This window comes from Petaurus breviceps, unplaced genomic scaffold (genome assembly GCF_028583685.1).
Source record: "Petaurus breviceps papuanus isolate PSGF00001 unplaced genomic scaffold, PetGlider_PUasm1.0 91041, whole genome shotgun sequence".
NCBI lineage: Eukaryota > Metazoa > Chordata > Mammalia > Diprotodontia > Petauridae > Petaurus > Petaurus breviceps.
The window spans coordinates 22,080,677-22,097,663 of record NW_027187400.1 but is presented as its reverse complement, the minus strand read 5'-3'; the positions used below and the strand labels follow the sequence as shown (position 1 = coordinate 22,097,663).

At 44.7% G+C, this 16,987-nt stretch overlaps 1 protein-coding gene across 1 annotated transcript in view; it reads left to right on the top strand.

The window, feature by feature from the left end:
* Positions 1 to 1,889: 1,889 nt before the first annotated feature.
* TNFRSF1B (TNF receptor superfamily member 1B) overlaps positions 1,890 to 16,987 on the top strand; it is a 53,687-nt gene continuing 38,589 nt past the window's right edge. The window contains exon 1 of the mRNA XM_069079609.1: positions 1,890 to 2,358. Within this exon, the coding sequence (XP_068935710.1) occupies positions 2,284 to 2,358 (75 nt within the window). The 5' untranslated portion in view covers positions 1,890 to 2,283. The remainder of the gene's footprint in view (positions 2,359 to 16,987) is intronic.

Sequence of the window (16,987 nt, the reverse complement as noted above, 5' to 3'; positions counted from 1 at the left end):
TTGTGTGATTGGGGCAAGTCACTTACCTTTCTGCACTTCTGTTTCCTCGTCTGTCAGAAGTCGACAAGAATCCCTATATTTTTGCCCCATAGGGTCATTGGGAGGATCAGATGAGATAATACATGTAAAGGGATTTATGAACCTGAAAGTGCCTTATTTTCAGTTCCAAATTCTCTCTCTCCCTCCTCCCTCTCCCCCATCTATTAAGAAAGCAAGAAATACAATACTCATTATACATATGAAGTAATTCAAAACATATTTCTACATTAGTTATATTCTAAAGGGAAAAAAAGAAAAGAAAAAATATGCTTCAATCAGTACTCTGAGTCTCTCTCTGGAGGTAAACAGTATATATCATCATAACCTTTGGAATTGTGGTGGATCAATATATTGATCAGTTACTAAGTCTTTCACAATTGATTATCTTTACAATATTGCTGTTTCTGTGTACGTTGTTCTCCTGGTTCTGCTTTGCATCAGTTCATATAAGTCTTCCCAGGTTTTTCAGAATCCATTCCCTTCATCATTTCTTATAGCACCATAGTATTTGATCACATTCATATACTGCAACTCTTTCAGTCATTCCTTAATTGATGGGACTCTAGTTCCATTTCTCCACCATCACAAAAAAGAACCAGCAGGTAGGATTTGAACTGAGTCTTGAAGGAAACCAGGGAAGTCAGGAATCATGGGGGATGGTCTGGGAAAAAGGACAGAAATTAAGAGATGGAAGAAGGCCAATGTCACTGGATTGAAAACTATGTGGAGGGGTGTAAGGTGTAGGAAAATTGGAAAAGGGGGACAGTTTATGAAGCTCTTTTAAAGCTAAACAGAGGTTGTTATATTTGATCCTGGAGAAAATTAGGAGCCACTGGAGTTTCTGGTAATGCTGTTTCCCAAACCCAAATATGGGTTCCCAAAACCATGATGTAAATGTCACCACATCACAACCACAATCATTGTGGACATGTTTTCTTCTCAGTAAAATGTCAATTCTATCATATAGATTGCAAGAATGTATTAGAGCTATTACAAAGTTGAACGAGCTGCCTGGGGGAGGTGACAGGTGGGCTGCAGGTCTTCAGACAGAGGGCAGCTGACCCCTTGTCAAGCATGGTAATTGTTTTGAAGTATTGGTATTAGCCTATACAGTCTATGCAGCAACCCAAGTCTCTTCCCTTCCTTTAAAATCTGTTATTGTGTGAAACAGTAATCTGGTGACCTCGTTATCCTCACAAATATTCACATAGGTGTGAAGTTCTTCAAGAATATTTTCCTTCTTAATCATCAGTTTTCTTGACAGCTCAATCTTACCAGCTTTTTGTTTTCTGTATTAGTGGAAGTCCTGTTTCCACTTCTCTTCTGGTGAATAGCTAGGTGTTATGAAAAATAAAATTCACATTCAAACTGCTTTGGTAGCAACCATCTCAAGTCAGAGAATTTTTGAGAGTTGGAAAGGACTTGGGTGGTCATTAATATATGGCTTGTCCAAAGTCCCAGGGGTAGAAACAAAAAGTGTCCTGATTTGAATCTCCCCGTTGAAAATGTCATCTTCTGTTTTATTTCTGCTATACTGTAGGATAGCCCTGCTCATCTCCTTTCCTCCCAAATGCGTCTTTTCTGAAAATTCTCTAGGGCAAAGGTATCCTTGATGTCATGTTACAAGCATGCTTACACCCATCAAGAAGCTAATATCACCCTCATTTTAAAGATAAACGAAGGGGGAAGTCCCTATCCAATGGCAGAACCTTGGTCTCCTAATCTTCCTGCTACTGCGGGCAGTTTCTGTTTATTCAGACAGCACAGTTTCTCTAGTCCCTAGAGTTTCAGAGGAGAGACGTGCCAATACTGGGCCGTGGCCAGCATCATGAAGGGTCAAGGGAGTGGGGGAAGATGTACCTGGACCAACATGCTCGAGATGATTTAGTTTCCTAACCCTCCCAAACCTCTGCTCTCACTGTACCCCCTCCTCACCACATGCTGCCAGGAGGAGGAGATAATTTGTAGAATATTTAGTCTAGCTTCCGATAGGAGGGGAGGGCAAGGCAGAGGAAGAGAGGAGAGCGTCCTTGGACAGACGTCTAACTCTGCGGGCGGATCTGTCAGCTTGCACCGCCCCTGGGAGGCAGAACTCTCCCGCCCTGCAAGTAGTTAGCTGTTTCTGCCCCAGGCTGCAGCTTTTGCTTTCTGTCCCAGGAGTGGAGCAGGGCGGCCCTTCCTAGCCCAGACCTCTGTGCAAGCCTCCTCCGTAACGTGCAGTGCTCCGCCCCGTTCCACTCCGGGATGGAGCCTGCAGCCTGGTTGACTTTCGCCGTCGGATTTCTGCTCTGGGCATTGGGGGATGCGGTGCCGGTCCAGGTGGGTGACTGCACTTTGTTCCTGACTTCTGCCGCGACTTTTCCTTCTCTTCCCTTCATAATAGAGATAGATAGAAACCCTGCGCCCCCCTAAGTCAGCCCTGCGCCTCCTTCCACTCGATCCTGTGCTCCTCTCTCCTTTTCTGTAGAGATAAGAGCCCTAGAACTGAGGTTAGGGGACCTGAGTTGAATACCAGCTCTGCTACTTATGCGCTGAGCGTTCTTACGTTACATAACCTCTCTGGGCTTTCCTCTCTCTAATCTCTCTCACTTTCCTCATGATGGGGTTAGACTTGATGGGTCTTTAAAGATCCATACCGGAGCTCCCAGGCAGGAGCCGCTGGGGGAGTTTAGCGCCCAACTCTTCCCAACTACAGTCGCATTGACGCGGTTCCCGAGGACGCGCGTCTGGAGCTCCCGCTGGGCGCAGACTGTAGATCAGCCCCCTACCCCGCCCCACCCAGGAGGTCTTCCTGGTGCTCAACCGCGGGGCCGGAAAATCGGGTCTGGCTGGCCCGGCGGCGCCCCCGGGACAGTGCCGCCTCAGCGTGACCGCGGGGGCTGAGCTTGCGCTAGATTGTACGCCTTTCAAAGCTCTGACTGTGTTGGAGTCCGGAAAGCGTGGGTTTGGGGCTCTGCGCTGACGCTCGTGCGCCCAGTGCTGACGGACAAGTCCTTAATCTTTCTAAGCTTTGGTTCCACCATCTATAAATGGGACTGATGATAGCGAGAATAATTCATGCACTCCCTTCCTCCCAAAACTGAGGGAAGTGTGGTAAATTTTGAAAAGCCTCCTGAAAACGGGACTTGAGGCTGGCAAGCGCTCTCCAGGGTCCGAGGCTGAAACTCCCCGGGGCCTTAGTTGGCCTGGTAGAGTAACTTACATAGGCTTCCCTCAGGGGCTGGGGGGCAGAGCTGAAATGCCATGCGCGACCTTTCCGTTCTGCGCTCTCTTCTCCCCGGACTCCCTCCAAAATCCTTACGGTTGACCTGGATTTCGAGGGTTATGTTTTCTCCAGCTGCTTGCAGCTCCCCGACGGTTTCTTTTCTGACTGAGGGGAGGCAGTCCCTTTCATCTCGCTTCTGTTCCGGAGTGATCCTCACTTCACAGATAACACCTGGTGCCATCAAAGCCCAGCTCTCTTTGCTCTTCAAGACATTTCCTTTGCCCTACATGAATATTCTTCCTCTTTCTTAGAATACCTGGGTATTGTGTGTTTATAAGAGCGAGAGAGATCGCTAACCCAAGACAGAGAGAGACAAAGAGAGGCTGAGACAGAGTCAGAAAGGCGGGAGAGAGATAAAAACAGGGACAGACAGGGACAGAAACATACACAGAGACATAGACACAGAAACCAGAGAGAGAGAGAGAGAGAGAGAGAGAGAGAGAGAGAGAGAGGAAGAGACAGAGACACAGGAATTCCTTGCCCTGGGAAACGCATAAATATTTTGTTCTCTTGGGTCCTTATTTTTAATCTTAGAATTATTTATTGTCGGCCCCAGAGTCAGGAGGACCAGGATAGGTTCTGGCCTCAGATACTTAACACCCACACAAAATAACTGGCCGTGTAACCTTGGGCAAGTACCTTAACCCCAATTGCTTAAAAAAAAAAAAGAATTATTTATTGTCAGAGTTGGGAGGAACTTTAGAACACAGAACATGAGAGCTGGGAGGGCCCTTAGAACATAGTAACATAATTAGCAACTATATATCCCTTTAAGGTTTGCAAAACCCTTTATATACATTATCTCTAAGATTATTAATGATCTTTTAGTTGCCAAATCCAATGGCTTTTTCTCAATCTCCATTCTCCTTGACCTCTCAGCAGTGTTTGACAGTGTTGAACACAATCTTTTCCTTGACACTCTCTTCTGTCTAGGTTTTTGGGACACTCCTCTCTCCTGGTTCTCCTCCTGCCTACATGTCTACTTCTGTGTCTCCTTTGCTTCATCTCCTCCAGATCATGCCCTCTAACTGTTGGTGTCCCTCAGGGTTCTGTCCCTGTTCTCTTCTCAGTTTATACTATTTCACTTGGTGGTCTCATCAGCTAACATGGATCTGTCTTTGTCTCTGGTTCTCTCTCTCTGTCTCTCTCTCTCTCTCTCTGTCTCTCTCTGTCTCTGTCTCTCTGTCTCTCTCTCTCTGTCTCTCTTTCTCTCTGTCTCTGTCTCTCTCTGTCTCTGTCTCTGTCTCTCTCTGTCTCTCTGTCTCTGTCTCTCTCTGTCTCTCTGTCTCTCTCTCTCTCTGTCTCTCTCTGTCTCTCTGTCTCTCTCTGTCTCTGTCTCTCTCTCTCCTGATAATTCTCACATCTACCTATCCTGCCACAATCTCTCTGTTGATTTCCACTACTACATTTCCACACATCTCTAACTGGATTGTCCAGTAGACATCTTAAACTCAATATGTCGAAGACAGAACATATTATCCTCCTAAACCATGCCCCCTCCAACATTCCCTATTTCTGTAGAGCGCAACACTATCCTCCCTTCCCTCAGGCTCCTACCCTAGGAGTCATCCTGGTTCCTTGGGATCTCTCATCCCCCACATTGAATCTGTTGCCAAGGCCTGTTGATGTCACCTCTGTAACATCTCCCGAATTTGACCCCTCCTCTTTTCTGAGACTGTCCCCACCCTGATGCTGACCCTCATCACCTCATGCCTAGATTATTGAAATAGCCTGCTGGGTCTGTCTGCCTCAAGTCTCTCCCTACTCTAATCTAGCTTCCATTCAATCACTAAAGTAATTTTCCTAAAGTGCAGGTCCCCTCCTCCCAACAAACTCTAGTGACTCCCTATCGCCTCCAGGAGCCAATACAAAATGCTCTATTTGGCATTCAAAGCCCTTCATAACCTAGCCTTCTCCTACCATTTTAGTCTTCTTACACCCAACTCCCTAGGATATTCTTTTTGATCCAATGACTCTGGCCTCCTGGCTGTTGCACAAACAGGACAAGGCATTTGGATACTGGACATTCTCTCTTGCTGTCCGCTCTGCCTGAAATACTCTCCCTCCTTCAACGACTGACTCCCTGGCTTTCTTCAGGTCCCAGCTAAAATCCCACCTTCCCCAGGAAGGCTTCCCCAACCCCTCCTAATTCCAGAGCCTTCCCTCTGTTCATTATCTCCTTATAGGAGCTTTCTTCACATATATTTGCTTGCAAACTCTCTCCTTCATTAGAATTCAAGCTTCTTTGCTTCTTTTTGTATACTCAGTGCTTAGTATACTGCCTGGCACAGAGTGCTCACAATAAATGTTCATTGCTTGATCTCATTTGATCTTCAAGACAACCCTGTGAAGGTAGGAGCTATAATTATCCCCATTTTACTGAAGATTAAACTGAGGATGAATGAGGTTAAGTGACTTGGCCAGGGTCACATAGTGAGTGACTGAGGCAGTCTTCCTGACTACAAGTCTAGCAGTCTAACCACTACGCTACCCAGCTGTGTAGGCCATAGATTGAGGCAAAAGGGACCTGCAAATACAGAATGTTAGAACTGAAATAGGACAAAAGATCAGGACTGGAAGGAAAACCAGGAATGATCTATTCCTCTTGCTCATTTTGCAGATAAAGACATTAAGATTTATATTTGCCTGTGTGATTTTCAAAAATAGTAATTAAAAAAAAACATTTATTTAGCACCTACTGTGTGCTGGAGCAGATTTGCACAACGGCAGTAGGGAGGGGCCAAAATTAAAGCAGGATTTTTGGGGGCTGCAGGTAGGTTTTTAGTAAGTTCACTTTCCAAATAAAGGTATAATTAATGATTAAACTATTTTGCAAATAAACTGTATTAAAAGGGGGGAATTTCAATTAATTACTCTTATTACTTAAGATTTTTATTTTTCATGAAATCACTCCTCTCTGAGTAGAGACAGAATGACAGTGGTTAGTTATTGGGGGTCACATGACAAATGGGAGAGAGCTCACAGTGGCACCATGCTCGCCAAGTTACATGATGGGCACAGCAGTGACTAGTGGAAGGCGGGTTAAGTGGGGCATGGACAAAGCACTTGTTACATCTTTACTTTTACATCCTCTACATTTTTTATGGACTGCCTGAAGTCCATTGGAGGGCCACAAGCAGCCCAGCTGTGTGTTGTTCAGGCCTGTACTATGGGCTTTACAAATATTATCTCATTTGATCTTCACAATAACCTGGGGAGGTGCTATTACATTTTACAGTCAAAGAAACTGAGGCAGATAGTGACTTACCTGGGGTAATACCGATAGTGAGTATCTTAGGCTGGATTTGAACTCAAGTCTTCCTGACTCCTGGTCCATCACTTTATCCACTGAGCCACCTCACTGTCTCTATATAAAATTGGCGTGTGTGTGTGTGTGTGTGTGTGTGTCCCCTAGTTTGTTACTCTGGATGGAAGCCAACACAGACTAGTCGGGTGATGAATCTAGCTTTTGTGGCAATGCTGGTGATAGGAATATCACTGAGTTGAGTGTGAGTGGTCACGGGATCTGGTCAGGCCAGGCAGGCCACAAAAACCACGGGGGCCACTGTCAGACTACAGCTGGAGTACATGTTCAGTTTGGGGTGTGACATTGTTGGAAGAATGTTGCTAAGCTGGAGGGCATCCCCAAGGGGACCACCAGGATTGTCTAGAGCCTCAAAGAGGAAGGTTTTGGTTTAAGGAAGTGGAGGTGTTGACTTTGGATAAGGGACTTGGGTGGGGCCAAGATAGTTGGGGAAATAGACTTATTCTTCCTGACCCCACTGGACAGAAATTAGAGCAGTAGGTGGAAGCTGTAGGAGGCAAATTAAGGAATGATATCAGAGGAAAAAATGTTCCTAACAATAAGAATGGTCCCAATGGGCTATCTTGAGAGTGCTGGGTTTGTCTTCACTGACTGAGACTGTTAGTTGGCAGTAGAAGCTGTAATATTGGAACTCTTGCTTGGTTCAGGCTTTATGGTTTACAAAGTACTTTACATACATTTTCTTGTTTGATCCTTACAACAACCCTGTGCCATAGGTCCTATTATCACCATCTTGATCATACCCATTTTATAAATGGGCAAACTGAGGGTAAGAGGTTCAGTGTCTGAGGTGGGATTCACACCCAAGTCTTCCTGAATCCTTAGGCTCATGCTTTATTCATCACATCTGGCTGACTCTCAGATACAGGCAGGACTAGCTATAGAGTGGAAGCTCCTTGAGGGAAGGGACTAGTTAATTTTTTTCAGTTTTTGTATTCCCTACCACCTAGTTCAATGCCCAATTCCTAATAGAAACTCATTCAGTTGACTGACTGGTAGGTGGTATCTGAGGCCCCCTAGGTTCTCATTGCCAATTCTCATTCTCTTTGTGAAAAGTGGGACAGGCAACAATTCAGATGTTAGAAACTAATGCAGCCTCCTGTGACACATATATTCACAATATTTATTGAGCCGGGGACTGGATAGTTATTGAGATATTTATTGACTCAATGTTTATTGAGAAGGGAATGAAATCAAGACCTGCTCCAGATATCTTAAAGTCAGAGGAGGAGGAAGAGATGGATGGCCTTGTTATTTTAGGATTCTTGGGGGCTGCTCTTGGAGCCAGAGTGGAGGATGGCTTCTCTGTCTGTATCTGAGGCAGACAGTATGGCCTCCTTTCTGGATGTGATTCCCAAAATGGTGCCCATGTCTCCTTCCAGGAACCCAGGACTGCCTCCTCTCGGGGACAGGGAGTGGCCTGCCTTTAGGATTGGATCAGCCAAGAGGTTAGCTCCCAGGGAAATTTCCTAATCTGTGGTGGCCAGCCTGCCAGAGGCATTTCCTTGAGTCACCCCCAGATCTCCAGGGAGGTGCTAGCTAGAGTAGAAGCCAAGAAGTCAGCACTTTTTAAAGGGGAAAACTGCTGGACTCTCTTGGCTTTTTAAAAAAGTTGTATTTGCCAGTATTTAGGGGGCAAGGAAACTTTGTGGTATAGCAGATAGAGAGATAACCTCAAAGCTTAGAATACCTGGGTTCAAGTCTGACCTCTGACACATACTGGCTGTGTGACCCTGGGCAAGTCACTTTCTTAGTGACTCAATCAACTCTCTAAAAATATAGGATACAGAGAAAGTGTCCATTTATATTGGCAGAGGGAATTTCCTTATCTGAGAGCTCTCTATAATAATCAAATCATAGATCTGTTCCCAATCCCAGTTAAAGGTATTTTTGCAAGCTACTTATTTGTATTAGAATGTCTGCTCCCCAAGGGCAGAGATTACATTTTTGCTTTTATTTGTATTCTCAACACTTAGCATGGCAACAAGCACATAGTAGGTGCTTAATAAGTGTTCATTATTTTTGTTGTTGACCACTGTCTTCCATGTCTGGAGTACTTTCCCAGCTTCATCCCTCTTAGAACTAACTCCTGACTTCCTTCTAGACTCAGCTCAAATCCTGCCTTTCTGGGAATCCCTCTGCCAGAGTCTTCCTCTCTGAGGCTACCATCTGTCTCCTCCAGATATATTTTGTATTAACTTACTCATATCCACCCCCCACCCCAACCCCCCCAGTAGCACTTAAGCTGATGGAGGACCGGGCTGGGTTTTGCTGTTTCTTTATATCACCAGCACTTAGTTCAATGCCTGGTATCTAAGAGCTGCTTAATAAATGCTTTCGGATTGCCTGAGACAAGGTCGACATGGTATCTTTAAGTTGAATCGGGTTAGTGAAAGTCTGGGTGCCCTTTACTCCAGGGAATTGGGGCATAGGCTGAGGATTGGGGGCCAGGGCTAGCTAATTCCCAGGTAGTAAGCAATAGCCAATATAGAATCTTGATGGTTTTTCCCACATTCTCAGAATCTCCCAGAAGGCCCTGGCCATGCTGGAAGGTATACTGTATTTAGAAGCAGAGAATGGATGTGAGTTTCTAGGGGGCACTTAGGAAGGGGCAGACACCTGACCTCTAGCAGAGGCCTGGGAGTGACATTGTATTGTTTCAGTCTTGGCTGACTCTTTGTGATCCCATTTGGGGTTTTCTTGGGAAAGATACTGGAGTGGTTTGCCATTTTCTTCTCCAGCTCATTTTACAGATGAGAAAATGGAAGTAAATGGGGTTAAATGACTTGTCTAGGGTCACTAGTAAGTGTCTGAGACTGGATTCGACTCAGGTCTTTCTTTCTTCAGGCCCGGCACTCTATCCCCTGAGCCACCTAGCTGCCCCTGCTGGAGGGAATGTGGTACAATGGAAAGATCTCTAGCTCTAGAATCACAGGTCCTGGGTTCAAATCCCACCTCTAACACTGACTACCTGTGTCTTCTTGAGTAAACTGCTTAGAATCCCTACCTTCCTTCAAGACTCATCCTTCTGGATGGGTTCTTTCCTGGTTCCTGATTCTACCTTCCCCTCTAAGGTTACTTGTATCTACTCTGTGCATACACCAAGATGTTGTCGCCCCCATGGAATGTAAGTTCCTTGAGGGCAGGAACAATTTTGGAATTTTTCTTTGTCTCACCGGGGCTTAAGCACAGTGCTTGGTCCATGGTAAACCCTTACTAGTAAATGGATGTTGATTGAATGGCAACCTCTTCTGACCTCAGTTTCCTTATCTGTAAATTGAAGGGCTTAAGACTAGATAGCATCTAAGATCCTTACCCACTGCAGATCTGTGATCCTATGGTCTGTACCCCAATGTCCAGCTTTCCCCAGCACTTTTGTATACAGGAGTTGGGCAGGTGTCAATATGCAGAGGAAGATAGCAGGCCACGTTTCTGTTAAGTCCTAAGGTTGCAAAATGCTTTACAATGATCTCATTTCATCCTCACAAAAACCCTGTGAGATAGGTGCTATTGGTATACCCATTTTATAGTTGAAGAAACTGAAACAGACAAGGAGTAAATGACTTGCATAGGGTCACACAGCTAACAAATGTCTGAGACTGGATTCTGTCTGACGATTGGAGTCAGGAAGACCTGGGATAGTTATGTGGTCTCTCTGTATGATAAGTTGGACCTCTGAGGCCTCTGAGGGCCCATCCATCTCTCAATTTATGACCCTATGTTTCTATGTACTTTTAGGAAATGGGGTGTGCTATTGCTACAGGGAAGAAAGGAAGCCTCTTTCCCCCTGCTACCTTTTTCCTGGAGTTTTTATTTCTCTGTCTCCTCTCTTAACCTCAAGCTGCCTGCTTTGCCAGGTTGGCAGAGATTGGAGATGACTCTTTCCCCTGATAATCAAAGACTCCTCCACACACACACACACACACACCCTGCCGAATACACGTTTCCTGCCTGTCCCCAACCCCCAGGACCGTGACTTGGCCATCGACTGTGAGTGACTCAGAATGAACCCCACGTGTGACTTGGCCGGAAGCCCACAGCTGACAGCCTGCTGGGGCTCAGCTCACAACCTGGGGAGCTGGGAGGGGAAGCTGGGTGCTAAGCAAGCCTCATTGAGTTCTGTGGTTCAGATAGCCGTCAGATTGATCGTTTGTGGGCATCCTCAGGTGGAGAAGGGGCTGTGGTGGGGCAGAGGGCAGAAAGGAACATCCCTGAGATGTGTTTATGTAGAGGTCTTTGCTCCAGGGTTGGCCACTTCCTGTAAGAGGTCTTCCCTGATTGCCCCATTCAGCTCCAGGGCCACTGGAGATTACTGATCTGCTCTTTGCGCTGGTCTTCGTATTTTCTGCAATCAGGTGCAGACATTGTCTAACCTCATGAGACATATAATGTTCAACAGGGCTGGTGGTGTAGGCATGGCAGGGATTCAGTCAGTAAACTTCTGTTAAATGCCTACTATGTGCCAGGCCCTGTGCTAAGCCCTGGGGATACAAAAAGAGGCCCTGCCCTCAAGGAGCTCACGATCTGATGGTAAAGACAACATGCGAAACAAATATATACAAACTATATACAGGATAACTAGAAACTCATTAAGAGAAGGAAGACACTAAGAGGAGCTGAGAAAGACTTCCTGTGGAGCCTGGGACCAGGGCTTCTCTTTCTTACAGATTTCCTCCCCTTGACCAACCCAGCAGCCTCTATGTGACTGAGTCCCTTCCCTCTAAATATTGTCTCCTCACTTACGGGTATAGAAAATTCCTCCAGCAATCCAAGTCTTTACTTCCACTCTAAGAGAATCAACCGAGAGGAGGGAGAAGGGAAACAAAGGCAGTATAAAAAAAAAGCACTAGATCAGAGGGTCTAGATTCGAATCCTAAACTCTGCTACTTAAAAATTGTATGTCCCCGGGCAACTTCCTTCCATATCTGTAGAATGAGGATTTTAAATAAGATGATGCCTAAGGCCCCCCTCCCAGCTCTCACATTTTGTGTTCTAAGGTCCCTCCCAGCTCTCAGGTTCTGTGTCCTAAGATCCCTCCCAGTTCTCACATTCTGTCTTCTAAAGTCTCTCCCAACACTGAGGTTCTATATCCTCTCTCTGACATCCTGTGTCTTCACAGCTCTTTTAGCCCTGGCATTCTATTCTCTGGCTCCAAATCCTTCTTCTAAAAGTATTATCAGACATCTGAGAGCTTCCTGAGGTGTGCATATGTTAGGGGGTGGAAAAAGAACACAGTATACTGAATACTTGAAATGGAGTCAGAGGGAAAGGGCATAGACTCTGGGACTGTATGTGTGGGAAACCCTGAGCCTTCTCCTCTGAGGTCTAGCACAAGGCTTGGTTGTTTTAATATTTAGTGATGCCTTTTTTTTCTTTAACACCAGCATCACTTCCCAATAACCCCACCCATCCCTCTCCTCCAGCCCAACAGAACCTTGGCTAAGCAAAACAAATGCACACATTGCCCATTTCTGACAATGCATGCCCCGTTCCCCACCTTAGTCCACCACCTCACTGACAAGAGGCAGGCCCCATCATCAGTTTTCTGAAGTCAGGATTGATCCTTGTATTGATCAAAGTTCTCAGATCTTAGCATGCCACTTTCCTTTATATTATTGGCACAGCTTTGTTCAGTGCAAGCAGGAAATTCATATTGATGATTGATCGCAGCAGGTCGGTGATGACCAGAGGGGGATCTGGAGGCTTCATCCAGAAAAAGGAGTAGTGCAGAGTATAAACAGGCTTGAATCCAGCTCTGCTGCTATTAGCCATGTCAGTTTGGGCAAGCTAGTCAACTTCTCTGAGAAGAAGAGGAAGAAGGAGAAGGAGAAGGAAGAGGAGAAAAAGGAGGAGAAGGAGGAGGAGGAGAAGTTGGAGAAGAAGATAGAGAAGGAGGAGGAGGAGGAAGAAAAGGAGGAGAAGGCAGAGAAGAAGGAAGAAAAGAAGGAGGAGAAAGTGGAGATGGAGAAAGTGGAAGAGAAGGAGAAGAAAGAAAAAGAGGAGGAAGAGAAAAAGGAGAAGATGATGACCACTAGATGATAGGCTTCCAAAAAGATATTGATGGTCTAACATTAGGCCTGAATTAGTAAGTTAACATTTAATGGGGATACATATAAAGCTTTACACTTGCTTTCAGAAATTCATTTTAAAAATACAAGATGGAGAAAGCAGGGTGATATCAATTTGTCTGAAAAGGAACAGACCTTTCTTGGACTGAAGGCCTGATATGCATCCATGATCTCTAATAGAACCACTGAGAAGGCAGATGTGAGCCTAGGCTGTATCAATAGAGAGATCTCACGTCCAAGACCAAGGAGGTGAGCATCCTGCTTGTTCTGGCCACCCCATTTTAGGAAAGACGTAGATCATTGCCTTCTCCTCCTCTACCTTCTATTACTTTGTATTTGTCTTGAATATACTTATGTGAAGGCAGCTGAGGGGTCCAGTGGATAGATAGCTGAACTTGGAGTCAGGGGAACCTCAATGTGGCCTCAGACCCTACAAACTATGTGACCTTAGGCAACTCATTTAGCTTGGTTTCCTCATCTGCAAAATGGGCACAATAATAGCACTGACCTCCCATGGCTGTTTTAAGGATCAGGTGAGATAATATTTGTAAAGCATTTTGCAAACCTTAAAGACTATACAAGTGTTAGCTATTATATATATATATATATACACACACACACGCGTGCGCACGCACACACACACACACACACATATATATATATATGTATTTTCTCCTTAAGGTATTATAAACTCTTTGAACACAGGAGCTACTTGCCTTTTGTATCTCTATCTCCAGTGCCTAGCACAGTGTCAGGCTCGGGAGGTGTTTAATAAATGCTTCCTGGCTAGATTGATTGATAGAGAAATGCCTAGTGTTATGACAGATTAGATGACTGGTGGAGGTCATATAGTCAATATGTGTTAAAGATAGAATTTGAGTTCAGGTCTTTCCGACTCCAAAGTCCAGTCCTCTCAGGCAATCGTGCCTCTTACTTTGCCCACAGTGAATACCTGTTGAATTGAATTAATTATCCCAGAATCTTCCATCCATGGTCAACTCTTCCCAGGGAGTCATGCCATTCTCTCCCCACCCCCTGCCTTTTCTGTCTTTGTTAATCAAAGTGGAGAGTGTTCAGGGCTCTGGCCTAATCTTAGGTTTTTTTCTCCCCAGAAGAGGATTGTGAAGAGGGAGGAGGGCCAGGAAACAAACACACCCACCCCTTCCAGTGAGTCATAATGGTGGAAAGTCATAGGGGCCCATGGGGAGCTGGGTCTGGTGGTAAGGCTGTGCCTAGTGAATTCTCTCTGAAGAGGGGTCACTAACTCAGGGTTGATGGTTCTCTCCAAAATGTGGTATGGTATGGGTGTAAAAGCTGTGGGCCTGGTTAGAGTTAGAGAATCTAGGTTTGAGTTCTGGTTCTGACAGCTCCTTGGGCCTTAGGCATGCTGTTCTTCTTTCTGAATCTCAATTTCCTCATTTGTGAACATGGAGATCATAATATTTGCCTGCTTCCTTCCTTCCTTCCTTCCTTCCTTCCTTCCTTCCTTCCTTCCTTCCTTCCTCCCCCTCTTTCTCTTTCTCTATTCCTCTTTCTCTCTCTTTCTTCTTTTCTTTTTCTTTCTTTCTCTTTCTTTCTTTCTTTCTTTCTTTCTTTCTTTCTTTCTTTCTTTCTTTCTTTCTTTCTTTCTTTCTTTCTTTCTTTCTTTCTTTCTTTCTTTCTTTCTTTCTTTCTTTCTTTCTTTCTTTCTTTCTTTCTTTCTTTCTTTCTTTTTCTTTCTTTCATTTCTGCAAGTCAGCAGCCCAAGGCCACATACCTAGTAAGTATCTGAGACCACATTTGAATTCAGGTCCTCCTGACTCCAGGGCCCAAGCTCTAATCTACTGTGCCACCTAGTTGCCCCTCTGAGTCCCAGTGTCCCTCTTCTTCCCCCCCTCTCCCCCACTTCTTAGGGATTTAGAGAAGAAGCAGAAAGAGTTAGAGACATAGAGAGCCAGGTTATATGCTATAGTCCTTGGAGCTGGGAAAAGTCTAGGCAAAATCATTTGGCCTCTCAGTTCTCAAGATAATTTTCTAAGATCATAAATAGACCCAACTATCCAGTAGCACCTGGCATCACCTGGAGCATTCCCCCGAGGGAAGGACATTGATCATTGCTCACCCCTGACAAAATGGCAGAATGCGACCAAAACTGAAAAACTTTAAAGTGATGTGGAATGGGAATTTTTACCATTTTTATTCTGTCTACTGACAAGGAGCTGTAGAATACCCATGCAGAGGTTACCTGCTCATAGACACCAATACTAGAGATCAAATATACTGTGATGTCAGAAGCCATCTAGTCCAGTATATTCATTTAATGGATGAGGAAACTGAGTCACAAAAAAGCAAAGTGACTTGCCTGAGGCCACACAGCTAAGCATGTGAGGCTAGAAATGACTCCAGGTCTTTCCTGACTCTATGTCTATCAACTACACTACACTGGTGACCATTATATAAATATAAAAGAATATTATTATCCCATAAGAGACAATCATAGGATCATAAATTTTACAGATGAAGAAACCAAGGCCCAAAGAGAGTAAAGGACTTGTCCAAAGTCACATGAGATTAATAAGTAATGGGACTGACTCAAACCAGAGCCTGCTTCTTCCAGCCTCGAGGAGTCAGGGCTAAAAGCAAGCAAAGCAGTCAGTCATCTAAGACTCAAGGAGGGCCACTTTTTGATAGCACTTTAGAAGGACAACATTTAATAATAAAACATAAGAATAATAGCTAACATTTATGTAGTACTTCAATTGCAAAGTGATGTATAAAAATTCTAAAATTTAATCCTCACATCAACCTTAGGAAGTAGGTGCTATCACCCCCATTTTACAGATGAAGAAACGAAAGCACAGACACTAGGTTATTTGCCCAGAGTCATACAACTAGTAAGTGTCTGAGGCTGGCCTTGAACTCTGGGTCTTCCTGACTGCAGGTCCACTGTCCTAATGACTGGACCCTCTAGTTAATTAGGAATTTCTTGGATTTTTCATGCCAGATCAGTATGATATAGGGATTTCTTGTGCCAAGTCCAGACATGTGGTGGCCTGGAGGCTCAAAGCCTCTTTGGAGGGAACCTTGATCACATGTTGCCTCCAGGCCGGACTATGCCTAAGGATTGCTGGAATCTGCCTTGCTGAGGGTGAGGTAAAGGATTCTTCCTTCAGGCTGTTAATCATCTGGCTTTATGACCTTAAAGTTAACTTCTCTGATCATCTGACAAACAATGATGATATGGTACGAATCCGCCCTAAGGACCTGCTTGGGGAAATTATGAGAATGTAATGAGGTACTGAGTTTTAGGATGTTTAGAAACTACAACTAAATCCCCATGGTAATCTAAAAGATTATTCTTCTGAAATTTTTCTCAGGATAGAGATTTAAGCAATTTCCCTTAGTAAAACCTTTCCCCCAGTTAAACACCCTTTATTCTCAGATCATTCTTCCTCATTTTTTATTAAATAGTTCTTGCTAAAGTCAAAACGCATTTCCTTCAGTTCAAACCTCTGCTGAGATGGGAAATTGCTGGTCCCTGTCCAAGCATTTCTTTACAGTCATTATTTCCTCATCTGTACAGTCAGGCGAATGAATTTGATTTTAACGTCCAGCTGAAATCTTCTGTTCCAAGTGCCCTTCTAAGTCTGACATTCTGCGTTCTAAGACCCCTTCCAGATCTGACATTCCATGTTCTAAGGCCCTTTCTGGATCTGATATTCCATGTTCTAAGTTTCCTTACAGATCTGACATTCTATGCTCCAAGGCTCCTCCTAGGTCTGAAATTCTATACCAGAGGTGGGGAACCTGCGGCTCAAGGCCACATGTGGTCCTTGGGTCCTCAAGGGCAGCCTTATCAGTCAAAGGACTGCACTTGAGGACAGAGGACCATTGAGGCTGCAGGTTCCCTACCCCTTTACTTTTAAGACAACTGTTCTCAGACTTTTTGGACCCAGCACCCCTTTATACTCTCAAAAATTATTGAGGACTTCTTGTCCCACCCCAAGAGCTTTTGTTTATGTAGGCTATATCTATTAAGCTCTACTGTATTTGACATTAAAATGCCTTAGTATTATTGTGAAAAGCATTTTGACCTCATGGGATCCTCTGAAGGAGTCTCAGGAACCCCCAAGGTTCCCCAAATCATATTTTGAGAAGCACTGCTCAGAAGTCTCTTCTAGCTATGACACTCTTATGTTCTGACATCCTTTCCAGTGATGATATCATGTGTTCTAAGCTTGCTTCCAGCACAGGTATCCTGGGATCTAAGCTCTCTCCCAGCTCTGACACTGTGCTCTAAGCTCTCTCCCA